Source organism: Colias eurytheme, chromosome 12, assembly GCF_061535395.1.
Source record: "Colias eurytheme isolate Ceu_HAF_F1 chromosome 12, ilColEury1 Martin Lab GWU primary, whole genome shotgun sequence".
Taxonomy (NCBI): Eukaryota; Metazoa; Arthropoda; class Insecta; order Lepidoptera; family Pieridae; genus Colias; species Colias eurytheme.
In genome coordinates, this window is record NC_142991.1 from 5649056 (window position 1) to 5662515 (window position 13460).

A 13460-nucleotide genomic window follows, 5' to 3' on the forward strand; every position below is an offset into this window, starting at 1 on the left:
CTGTGAAAATATCAAACAACTCACTGTAGTCATTTACGGGTTTACAAATTCTCGCAATGGGTGAGTTAAGATAGATACTTATCTGGAATATTCTGCTGAAATATGGTAAAATTAGACATACGTTTCAATTTCCATGTGATTAAAAACTTTTTGAACAATATAAGAAGGTTCCTGACTGGTGACGTTTCCTTCTTTCCATATAATGCTTATTATAATTAATATGCATGTATTTTTGAGTAATTATTTTTGATTTTGTTAAATGATAATTTTTGATTCATATGTACCTAAATTTATTTACTATGGACTTCATGTGTCTGCAAATAAATGATTATTATTATTAAATAATACCTCTATATTGGCCACTTACATCGGGGTACTTTCCCAGCGGGCTATGTCTAGTTATTATTATTCTTACGTCGTAATTTCAATACGATTTTTGTAGCCATCAAGGTTCATGTCCTTATCCATTGAACCATTAGGTATTCTGCTACACGGACTACGTTGCCACACCACAATGCAAAATTTGTAACACCTATATAAAAGACAGGGTTCCATTTTCTATCGACCGCATTTCATATTATAAAGCGGTCTCGCGAGGGAACGTCATAATAATGTTTGAAATCAAGGTAATGAATTAATAAATAAAGCATTTTAGACCATTACTAGTGTTAAAACATCAAATAATTATATTTTTCATTATTTCCAGGTCTTACTGTTCTCGCTAGCATGCGGCCTTGTTCATAGTTCAGGAATTCACGAACAACAGCCGGTGGCCACACTGGGAGCTGCTCCAGTAGTTACTGCTGCAAGCTCACAGTATTTCCAAAGAACATTCAACCGTTTGGTAGCAGTTCCACCTGTATTAGAGCCTGCGCCAGTGGCACCAGTTTTCCCAGTTGCACCACAGCCCCCTGTCATTGTTGAAGCTACTAGAACAACTGTATTACCCGCAGCACCTACAAGCCCTCCACAACAGGAGCCAGTTAACCCAAATGTGGCTATCGCTGTTGCCACCGCACATGCCGCTGCACCAGTAGCAACGATCCTGTTACCACCGTATCCGTTCGGTCTGCCAGCCTTTGGATTTATTCCACCAGCTGATAATTTCCCTACAGATAATCCTAACAGGGAATCGACAACCCAACGTCCATCGACCAAGACAGCTACGACGCAAAGAGAACAAGAGGCGACTACAGCTGTCCCATCGAACATCGACAATAGTTTCGTTCAAGCGTTACCTTCAAATGAAAATGTGAACTTCAGACAATACCTTGCCCCTCCTTTACCCCAGCAAGTTCCACAACCGGCGCAGAGACCCCAAAAATTGAAGACCACAGTGGAAGTTGTTCCAGTTCCTCTTACATATATTGCTCCACCTCCACTTGGCCTTCACCATCATCACCATCATCAACATCATCACCACCATCACAGTTTAGCGTTGAAAGCTGTACCTCACGTGCATACTTTTATACCAAAGACTAGAATAATTATAAGGCCTGTTTCTGCTCCCTTGAGAGTGCGCACAATAAGGGTTCCTGGAGCGCTTGTTGCATACAGAGCGCCGCAGAGGGCGAGAAATGCGCCGCGAAGGATAATGCAAAACCAGCGGTCGAACTCTCGAGATATAGAGCCAACAACATTTAGACCCGTCAACAGGCCACTGAATAAACCACCAAGATTATAAAATGAATCGAAAAGTTATTAGAAAAATGTTTACAAAAATATCACTCGTTAAAGTTCACAGCTTAGTTTAATTCAACTGTAAATACACTATTTATACTTTTTTATTACATTTTTTTATTTTCCAAGCCTAATGGCTCTCTGTATTGCTTGTATGTGCAAGCACCATATACAATATACATTTACTTAACTATATATGAAAAATGAAAATGATGTTGATTTTTTACACTATTGTATATTTTTTTATTTTTATATTATTTGCAACCATCTGGGTTTATGAGTTCTAATGACTACATAGGAACCACATAGAATAAAACACAGTCGCTATCGGCCGTCTGTGTCGGTATGCTTACTTTAAAACTACGCAACGGGTTTTGATGCGATTAAATTAAAATTATTATTAATAGCTTAATAACTGAATAATTGAGGTTTAGACATAATAAAATACTCTAATATTTTAAACCAAACATAAGAAAATACATAAGCAAATCCATAAAGACTAGACGAAACTATAGACTCCTGCAAAAATAAACATAGCGTTGATAGCACAGTATAAGAAAAGTAAAAGTGGTCACATAACGGATAGTCATAATAATTATCATATTGTTGTATGGCAGGACTCTGACTGCATTTATATTATGCTTGTACGTGTTTATATTTCAACTATATGTCACCAATAAGTTATTTGTATATGATTATAATATTTAAATAATATTCTTGATATATTTATTGAAATAATATTAAATTGCTATAAACGGAATTGAACTATCACAAGATAGGCGTATTAGGGAGATATAGGAATACTTTTAAAACATAAAAATCACCGGGCTTTACAAGCAAATAGCAATGGAGAGATTATGATTATCCCTCAAAATACGCGAAAAATTGACAAAACCCTAATTATAAGGAACAACACCCACTTCATTCGTCATTTCCTTTAATAAAATAATATTCAATTGCTTCTTACAATTGATGAGAGCAAAATGACAATAACAACACGTATCCACGTACATTTTGTGTACATATGTATAGTTATTAAATGATATGCTATAATGAATAAATATATAATAATTATTATTATGATATAACAAATCTCCAAATCATGATAAACTAGATTGTAGTCTTGAAAAATTGTAAAAATCACAAAATCTGTACATTGTAGATAATTACATTATTCATGAGATTCCTTTTAAAACTCAAGCTTTATTAATTATTTATTGTACTAGACTTATCTTAGAAGGTCTTTTAAACCATTAATATCATATAATATATTTGGCTCCGGGTCCGAAAGCTTCTTCTACAGTTGCTCTTTTCACAGAAGGTATGTCCATTTTATATGTTTCCCACTAAAAAAAGTTTTAAAGCATTATAAAGCAGACAATATTTCATAAATTTTCATCTTACATCCAGGCTTCGAAGCTATATATACCGGGTTAGCATACATCTTTTTTTTCAAGATATTTATGGGAGATTGGGAATTATTTTTTATTTATTATCAAACATTATTTATTTATTATTAATATTATCTATAATAGTAAAAATGAATCGCTATATGTTGAAATATGTTGCTAAACATAAAACTCGAAAACTGCTCGACCAATTAACGCACATGGAAGGTACTTATGGAGAAGAAAAACGTGAAATGGGTCATACGTCAGAACAACGTCTATCGGAGCAGCTTGTAAAATAATGTTACTATGTAAAATAAACCCTCTGTATTTTAGGAGTTGGTAAAATGATTGCACGATTTCGTGTTCGTTAATGCTCACTTCGATAAACAGTGGTACGCATGATCGGGTATTTGATAGCGATAAATGAATCCTAGTGACAGTCCCGAGTGTTGCTATACAAACCCCTCTTAAATGTAGTCGCTATACCGTAAATATAATGAGTGATTTTAATTTTTGCGAAAGTTTTTTTATATGTTTTACTAGGTACGTTATTGTAAAGAGGATGTATATTTTAATCGTTATTTTTTGGTATCTATGTCTTAATTTAAAAACAACTTTGTATAAAGACTTTAAAAATTCTCATGTCACTTCAGATAGTTAATCTTTACCGAGTACCATAAACTTGTCAGTAAAAAGCAAACCAAGGAACAGTAATTTAAATATGTAGCAATGTAACCAGTGATTTAAAATATCTTTATTTTTTTGTTTATTATTAAATACACAGTAACAGATTACTGTGGCAGAAGAATACGTAGTATAACTTTTTAGTTTTGTGTAAGAATGAAGATGGAAATGTAAATATTCGCTTAATATAACCGCTTGAACTTGAAAAGTCTCCAAATAACTTCAAATGTTTTGTCCATAGGTACAAAGTTTAAACACGTAGACAATAAATAACTTTTGTCAAGAAGTAAAATTTTGTTAAGTCTCTACTTTTGGAATGTAATGTTTGTTTGACTTAAAATTGAATGTTAATTAGATACCTATTATTTAGTTCCTTACACCTTTGATTTAAATAGTGAAAGAGTAAGAATACATTTCATATATTTATTTAATTAAAATTCATAGTACAACATAAAAATAAGGCATTCAAATTAATTGATACCATGACGTGACGCTTCGGATATTTCTATTTGTTATATTATAAATATTTTTTTTCATTATTGGTGATTATATTGCCAATAATAACGTTTTTAAATGCACGACACTGACGAAATTCGTAAGTTACGTTATTGGTCCAGTTAATTCGTCGCAATGGTCGTACGTCAGGCGTCCGTCCTCAATGCGTGCCCAGCGTCTTAGTTACCCGTGCAATACTCGTGACGAAACGTACAAGGTGAATCTTATTTTATTTGTATAAAAGCTGGCTATTGTCCTCAAATAGTACATACCACTTGGTACTTCCAACAACACAACAAATTAATCAAAATGATCGGAAAGGTACGGAGAAATTGTGATTATAAAGCTTGTTTTAAAAAAGTATATCCTAGCTATTACTTGCAAATAATATCGATAAGAATCAGGAATTCGGATAAATTTCCTATAACATTTGCTTCTGAATAAAATTATTTGAAATTTAAACTAATATTAGCACCGTTACAGACTACAGTCAACTTTTTCTCACATAGCTTTTTATACTTAAATCTATTCTTATTCAATCATCTTCCATTGCAGGTCTTCTTCCTCGCTGCTCTCGCCTTAGCTGCCGCTAAGCCAGGCGTTCCAGCGGCGCTAGTAGCCCCAGCTCCCTATGTCGCCGCTCCGTTGGTTGCGGCACCGGCACCTATCGTCACTGCCTCCAGCTCACAGTACATCGCAAGGAACTACAATGGGGTAGTATCTGCCCCCGTGGCCGCACCTCTTGTAGCTGCTCCAGCGTACTACTCCGCTAGATATCTGGCTCCGGCCGCTCAATACTATTCCGCTCCACTTTCGTACGCGTACGCGCCTTCTGCTCCCCTGATCGCCCTTAAATGAAGACCTTCCTAAAATAAATGGACTGTACTAATAATTTGAAGTTTTATTTTGTTATCCGTTGATAATTTCAACATAAACACAAATACATGCACAAGCACATGGTTTAATGTTATATTTAAATTTAAAGTACCTGTAAAATATTATAATATGATAATATGTAAGATATTAAATACAAAAAAATAATAGAGTATGAAAATATTAAATAATATACAACAAAATAGTTAATTTTTACACGACACAACCTATTAACCACATTACAAAATGCGACACTTTCCGGGGGTCAATAAACTTAAACATACAATACAAAACATTCAAGCAATGTAAAAGTAAATGCAATATCGAAGAAACTATCTATAAGGACAACATTTGTGATCACGTTTCTTATTATCACGATACCGCGCGCCCGACCCGTGACGCGTCCCGAGAATGGTCACGTTAAAACTTTCAGACGTAACGAGCTACACCTTGTGATTTGAAAAAATAAATACGCAGCTGAAAATGTTGTAAAGGAATAATGATTCAATTTGTCCTTTGTTAAGACTCGAATGGTTACGAAATTCGGAATTTCTCTCTGCTCTCTCGATTTACCATGCTAAATGCTTATACAATATGTACGATGTGAAATGTGCATATTAACAAAATGTAAGTGTTTATATGTACCACAATTAATTGGACGTAGATAAAAACATATTGGTATATACCTTACCTACAAATACGAGAAGTATGATGTACATTGTAGGTACATGCGATACAAATCATACAAATAACTTCTATTTCATAGTGACGTCATATTGAGTTGTTATAGCATACAGATTAGGTTCGATTAATTGTTTTTGCCTTAGAAAGGTCTTTTTAACCATGGGTAGGTACTAAACTAAGGATTATTAGGTGGCCTCATTTCAAGAAAATTTTTATATTAGATAATTAAAAAGAAATTATCTAATTCGACGAACTCACGAGGAAAAATGGTTACGAAATTCGGAATACGTTTAATGCGAAATACGAATATTTTATTTAATATATTTGATACTTTATAAGTATGTTTTGTACCTATTAAATATGAGTAAACACGTGTTCTGGCTTTTAAACTTCTAAAGAAACGAAGAAATAAATTTAAATGATAAAACGTTAATGTTAATTAGCTTAATGCATTTTTCAATTGTTTCTTATTTTTAAGCTTTTACAATATTATTTTCATATTATCGCATATTAAACGATCTACAGGGAAATAGTTTCATTTGTTATAAAGCGATTGTTATTACCGTAGGGAATTCTTTCATCAGATTTGGGGTATCAAATCCCAAGAGCTTTAACTGAATAACCTAATTAGTGAAACACGTGTTATTTATGATATCGAATATATTGTAGGAATCGTAGAAAATCTAAGATTAGCTAAAATCTTATTAAAGTTCCACAATAACATCTCGTACGTCACACTTAATTAAGCGTGTTGGAAGAAAGCATTTCTTAAAAGCAATTAGTTTCTTCGTGTAATTATAGTGTAATGTAAATTATTAATACCTACCTAGGTATATTTATTGTATATGTAAGTAGTATAGAATCATTTTTAATAAAATTATAACTAAGTATGATAATAATGTTGAATGCTAAATTTATAAGTGTTTTCGAACCCATATACAGTTTCTAGGCATAAATAAAATAGACTATAAATAGCAAATGCAAACTTATACCATATTTGTTTCTCGTATTATTTGTGCTGACCTTGGGAAATTCGGTTCAATCTTCAATAGAGGTAGTTCTACCCCGAAACCCCACATCTTTTAACAAAAGGGCATTACAAAGGAATTTAAACGTGTATAATATTCGAACAGACGAAAATAAACAAGTAACTAAGCTATTGTTATTTTCAGCATATTATATGGACGGCGATGACGTAATAGGTAATATATTGTAGGTGTTATTTTATATTATTAGAACTATCTGACTAAATTAAAATACCTAGCTCATTATAAAATAAGTTATTTAGCCGTTATTGTATGAAATAAACATAATTAATAAATATATTTAAATATGGGTACAAAAAAAGCTATTAGAAGGAAAAACGTATCTAATTAACCAATTTGCACTTGTCTCACTTATCCGCAATCGATATCATACTTTGGACGCTTATATTTTTTTAAGTAGCTAAGTACTTATATTTTTTTAAATAAATTGTATGTGAATTATGTCAAACTTATAACCTACAAATTGGATTACGTTATGCAAGGACCCCGATAATGGTCAAGTGCGTGACATATTCGGTAACCGATGATGTCCGCGTTAGCGCCTAATTGAGCATGCGCATGTCCCATCGATGAAAAGTGAAACCCTTAGCGACGGATATAGAAACAATGCTTGCAACAGTTGTAACTATATAACCACTACTGCCACATGCATTGTTATACTTCCACGTAACAACTCCACTAATCAAGTCGTGGTACTCCCAAACCATGTCTATCACGAAACTAGTAAGTTCAATATTAGAGAATATTCATTTATTGGTCGATATAAATCAACTATTCTATTGATATAATAAACATGGGTATTGATAACTACAAGAATTTAAACAACATTGCATTTACAAACTGAATTAAACGCAATAATTACTTGTTACAGGTCCTGTCTTTGGCCACCATCATAGCTAGCTGCCACGCTAGCGGGTTTGGTCACGTGCCTCTACCACACGCACACTTAGCAGCAGTAAAGTCGTTTCCAATTGTGCGATATGCTCCGTTCTACAATTTCCCATCACCCGTACGGTCAATTCATGCCGTATCTCCAGGCTTCCCTGCTGTTGCGTCTTCATTAGCTGCTGCTCCTATATTACCACCACCATTGCCAGCTCGCGTTTACCCAGCTCCTGTATTCTCAGCTCCCGTACCAGCAGTGGCACCTGCTCCATTCCTGCCAGCACCAGTACCCGCGCCAGTATTTCCAGCGCCAGCAGTTGCTCCCGCGTACCCCGCGTTACCTGCACCGGCTCCTGTTTTTGCGCCTGCATATCCAAGATACGCGCCTGTGCCCGTACCAGCTGCACCTGTATTTGCCCGTGCGGCTTTGCCAGTTGCGCCATTCTCTCCCATAGCTAGACCAGTTTTAGCGCCTGCTCCTGTTTTTGCTCCCGCGCCGTTAGCAGTTACGAAAGCTTTCCCATATGCCTTCGGTCCACCGGTGTTACCCGCTCCTGTGGTGAAACAATTCGCGTGGAAGTAAATTAATTGTAGAACGTAGTTTTTAATATTGTTATTGTATTTTGTGTCGTGGTTGTTAAAGCTATTTTTATACTGAGGCTGTTTTTATACAATTGTAAATAAATATAAATATAAAATGTGTGTGTTTTTTAAGTAACATTTTAAAATAATGTTGAATCATGATATTAATTGAACTATGTTTTGATTCATGAATATTTATGAGATTAAACATAAACGAATTTGAATTGAACATGCGAATAAGTTTTTATTACACGCTATAAATTAGCTTCACCTGTATATTTGTAACCGACTTCTTTGGGCGCGATTTTGACCCACTTTAAACGGCAAGATTTCGTTCAAACTTTGTAGATTTATTGAGGACCGATGACAATACACTAATTTGATAAAATGAATAATAGTTAAAAAAAAATAAAAAACACGCTTTTTATAGAAAACCGAACTAAAAGCGTGTTTTTTTAGTTTTTTTAAACTATTATTATTTCGTTTCGCTACACGTTAATTCTGTACAATTGATAAATAATAATTTATGGGCATTGAGTACGAACTCCAATTAAGCTTCTAAATTTGATTAAATCGATAGATAAACAAACAAGCTTTATTTAATAGTACAAGTGATAATACGAGCATGTACAAGTAAAAATCTTTCCAAACCTGAATAACATTGAAATTTTAATTTTATGGTGTTATAATGTTTGAATTATTATGTTCATAAGCAAGTTTGAATAAATTGTTTTAAGCATACTGAAAAATAAAATAAATAGGTATATTGCAAACATTTATTTGCAACGACTCTACACTTTTCATAATACCATAGATTACTAAATACTAAATAGTTACTACATAACACCTTATTATTATATCTATCTTTAATCTTATTAAATTATTAGTACATATTATATAATTATTGTAATAATCTCTATAAAGAAAACCTTTCGTAGGTTTTCTTGTTTGTTTTGAATAAGCTCCGAAAGATATTAACCGATTAATTTTCTACCAAAAAGCAAAATTATTACGGAGTAACGAAGGTAAACATTTTTATTTGAAGTTTTAACAGAGTACATGCAGTTTTAACATATCATAATATTAACTAAGTAGCTTAGTGTTAACTATAGGAATCTGGAACAGTAATCTATGCAATCGCAATTGTTTCTTTAAAAGAAGCATGAAATTTATCAATACCAGTGAATCTCCCTCGAAATATATTTAAGATGTCGATTAGCCGATTACCTCTAGTTAATTCTTTAGGTTTACTGGGTTGAAACTGAAATGTACTAAAAAGGAATGCACGAAGACGTGCAGCAATCATCTATTACATTCAAAATTTTCGCGTAGGTACATTATTATTAGAAATATTCTCGTTATATTATCATCTCTTTATTATTTCCATCACAAATGCAGTTAGTTTATATTTTATTGCGTTTTCATTACCTTTAGAATTTTTTTTATTCTCACTATATCATTCTCTATCACCTCATTGCATTTCATTGTACATATTAGTAAATACATTTACTTTTTAGAATATTGTGATATGATTTTTCCAAAAAAAACATCCTCACTACATACGTCTTCTTACAATACTAACTTGATGATTCAGTAACACTATATTTGTATTTTGTATCCAAATAGAAACAATTAGACACAGTTTATACGTAAAATGTGTCAAAAGTCCTTCGGAAATATGATAGTTAGATACTTGTTGTATGACTTTGCTTTGTTAACATTGTAACACAGATCATTAAGGTGAATCCATATCAATTATCATCACGATAAAGTTCTGATTTAACACCAATGTGCATAACTTCAAATAAAAAAATAAAAGTTACAAAACTTATCACTGTTTTTGTTTTACAAATAATATAATATGAGTAAAATAGATAATAAAAAAAGGAAATGTTCGAAGTTCAAATGAAAGAAAATATATTACAAAAATTATTTATTTAATTTCATAAGGTACAAAAGTCTTAAACTAATGATAAGTCTTTAGGAAGGTTCAAGGTGTTTTCTTACAAACTATCGTACGAACGCTGGGGCGAAACCGTAGGGGGATCGGACTAATGGGGCAGCTCCAGCATAAGGATAAGAAGCAGCATATGCAGCTGGGGCAAAGGGACCGGGTAGGGCATAAGGAGCGGCATAAGATGAGTATAGAGGAGCGGGTCCTGCAACGTATGATGCGTAAGGCGCGGCGTAATGTGCTGGTGCGGCGTAGGCAGCTGGTGCAGCGAATGGGGCAGCAACACCCGCAGGCACCAGGCCGTTGATTGCCCGACTCTCGATGTTAATTTGAGAAGCGTATGGAGGAACATTCTGTGGCACAGCGTGAGCGTAACCCACATGCGCAGGAGCAACTAATGGAGCAGGAACCACGCTTGCTTCAGTGGAGAGGAACGCCACAGCGACGAGTACGATCTGCAATATAAAAATACATGTTAATATAATGTTATAATAGACGATTATTAATTAATTATTTTCTATATAAATGGTATGCTTACAGATTTGAAAGAAAGCATTTTGTTTGCAGAAGAACCTTCCTTAACCAGAAAAGAATGTGATGTGTGGCTGACAAGAAAAAGTAAAGCCTTTTATATGTTGTTTATTGTGATTCAGATTACGTACGTATTAAAAAAACATTTGACGCATTGCTGCTATTCAATTGGAATTCTCAAAGCACACTTGGAGAAATGGAGCAAATTGGGAAATAGCGTCGTGAAATTTTGCAATTCTTGAAAGAATGAGGTCAGTGTTGAAAATATAATCATATGTAAATATGTTTTCTTAGATATTTATCATGTTTTAAATGTACAATGATATTATCTTAGTTCTATAAAAAAAATATATTCAGTTGGTTTCATTTTCATATACCTAAACTTTGCTTTTGAAAGATTTTGTTCACGTTGATATGAAAATATAAGTCAACCGTCCGTACTTAGAAACCTCACCATATTTCTATATATACATGATAAACTATATTATATGTAATTTAAATGCAAAACACATAAATAAACAAACTCGTATTTCATATTCCCTTGCGTCCGTTTCTTTTGGCAATTATATAACACGCAGTGAAATTGACGCGGACTGACTTCAAATTAAAATGCATTGCTCGTCTGGGTCAAACCTACAGTGCCAGCGGATTGCTGTGGCCGTGTAATAGAATCAAATGTATTCCTTATCCGTGTTATTGCTCAATGAAATGGACATACAGTATATATTGTTGTGCACTCCTGAAGACGACACAGTACATCGAATACTTCAACGTACATCTCACTTGTGAGCAGTCACAACTATAAGCAAAATGATCGCCAAATTCTTTGTGAGTTTTATATTCTAACAGAAGAATTTATAGAAAAATAGTTTAAAAGTTTTTTAAAGTGTCATAAAAATATTGACAATTTAAAGTTAAATTAATCATTTTAAAGAGTTTTAAAAGTGTCAATAATAGATACCATTAAAGTCAAAATAAAGGTTTTTCTAAAATATTAAAATTCAAGCCACTTAAGATGTTTAAAACAGTTTAATAATGATACTTTCGATTACACAGGTTGTCCTCGCCGCCGTCGCCGTCGCCAACGCTGGAGTTCTGCCTCTGGCCGCCGCCCCTGCTGCACTCGTGGCCCCGGCTGCCGCAGCGTATGCAGTAGCGCCTTACGCCAGCTCGTACTCCGCTCACAGCATCAACCACGCGGTGGCCGCACCTGTGTACGCCAACGCACCTCTAGTGGCCGCATCTCCATACGTAGCTGCTCCCGCTCCCGTGGTCGCTGCTGCATCTCCCGTCGTAGCTGCCCCTTCCCCCTTCGCTAGATACATCGCTTCTCCATACTACTTATAAACGAATTTGGCGTCTTCATTGCCTAGTGACTTGCTCAATAATATAATGTATATAAATTAAAATATTTTGAAATATATATTGTATATAAAAATTGAATTTCGTATTTTTATTATCCTTAAAATTGGTATGATGATAGATATTCTTAATTATAACAAAGACAGACTAAACAGACACACAATAATACGAATACCAATTCACGAAAAGGACGCATAACTAAGTGAATGTATTATTTTTACAGTAGATACCAATAAAAATGTTGTCTCAAAAATATTAAAACAGCTAATCGTATTCACTGGCAAATATATTAAAGTTTATTTTTGTCGTATCGTATTTGTGAATCGTTTACTATGCATTTCATCATGTGATCATCATAAGCAAACTGTTCTGCATGAGCCCAGGAAGGTTGGTAAGTTAGTAAGATTCGACAGTGTACCACAGGCGAAGCCGAAATGCACTGCTAGTTCAATATTTCTAAATCCTATTTAAGATAAGAAACAACTGGATTTGTAAGTAAATCGGTAATCAACGTCATTGTGCGTTATTATATATTAGTCGCGTGCTGATATAGAAACAAGCCGATAATAACTCTTTTGACCGTGTAATGGTATCATTGAAATGTACTGCCCTCATTTAGCACATGTCTTTTAAGCTACAGATAAATATAACAGAGACACAAGACACAATATTTTATTTAAAAAGAAAATTTGGAGATTACGTACTTCTTCAATTTAGTTTTGAAAATTAAAAAAAAATAAGCTCATTGTTACAACGCGCGTTGATATTTTATTAAAGTTTGCTTCCATTACGTAAGTGTATTTCATGTTTAAAATATGCATTATATGAAATAACTTCAAAGCCAATTTTTCTTCATAATACTTATGAAGAAAAATTTGCACATAATAATATGAATATATATAGGAATCTAATAATTTATTTATATTTAGATTTGTTTTAACGTTTAGTATTCCTTAAGCTCTACTTTTAGAGAGATGTAGAGAATGAAACGAAACAACATTAATTGTATTTTACTTTTTTGTGCTTCAGATTGCTATTAAGTTCTATACAATTAATATCAGAACGTTTGTAAAGTTTTCTACCATAACTGTATTTTTAACGTAGATAAAATGGTAACACACTCAGATATTATTTAATGAAAACATTGTATAACAAAGCCTAAACCTATTAATGTTCTTGGTTCTCAGTAAAGTGTACCATTAAAATGCATAGTTTGCAGCATACAAGATAATAACACGAACTATTCAAAAACTAATATTAATGCTACAATATAAGAAAATAAATCATATTACT

General features: G+C 33.4%; 3 protein-coding genes across 3 annotated transcripts; 2 read left to right on the plus strand and 1 right to left on the minus strand.

Annotated features, from left to right (window-relative positions):
* The first annotated feature begins 7525 nt into the window (after positions 1–7525).
* Positions 7526–8436, plus strand: LOC149904051 (uncharacterized). The gene is made up of 2 exons (XM_090108317.1): positions 7526–7576; positions 7725–8436. Exons 1-2 carry the CDS (start codon positions 7559–7561, stop codon positions 8319–8321), a joined length of 615 nt encoding a protein of 204 aa, XP_089964443.1. The 5' UTR covers positions 7526–7558; the 3' UTR covers positions 8322–8436.
* Positions 8437–10238: 1802 nt separating this feature from the next.
* LOC149904052 (uncharacterized) lies at positions 10239–10868 on the minus strand. Its single transcript, XM_090108322.1, has 2 exons — positions 10813–10868; positions 10239–10729 (listed from the first exon to the last, which is right to left on the minus strand). The coding sequence occupies exons 1-2, from the start codon at positions 10828–10830 to the stop codon at positions 10331–10333; spliced, it is 417 nt and encodes a 138-aa protein (XP_089964448.1). The 5' UTR covers positions 10831–10868; the 3' UTR covers positions 10239–10330.
* A 661-nt stretch (positions 10869–11529) lies between these two features.
* On the plus strand, positions 11530–12248 carry LOC149904053 (uncharacterized). The gene is made up of 2 exons (XM_090108323.1): positions 11530–11633; positions 11862–12248. Exons 1-2 carry the CDS (start codon positions 11616–11618, stop codon positions 12150–12152), a joined length of 309 nt encoding a protein of 102 aa, XP_089964449.1. The 5' UTR covers positions 11530–11615; the 3' UTR covers positions 12153–12248.
* Positions 12249–13460: the final 1212 nt, after the last annotated feature.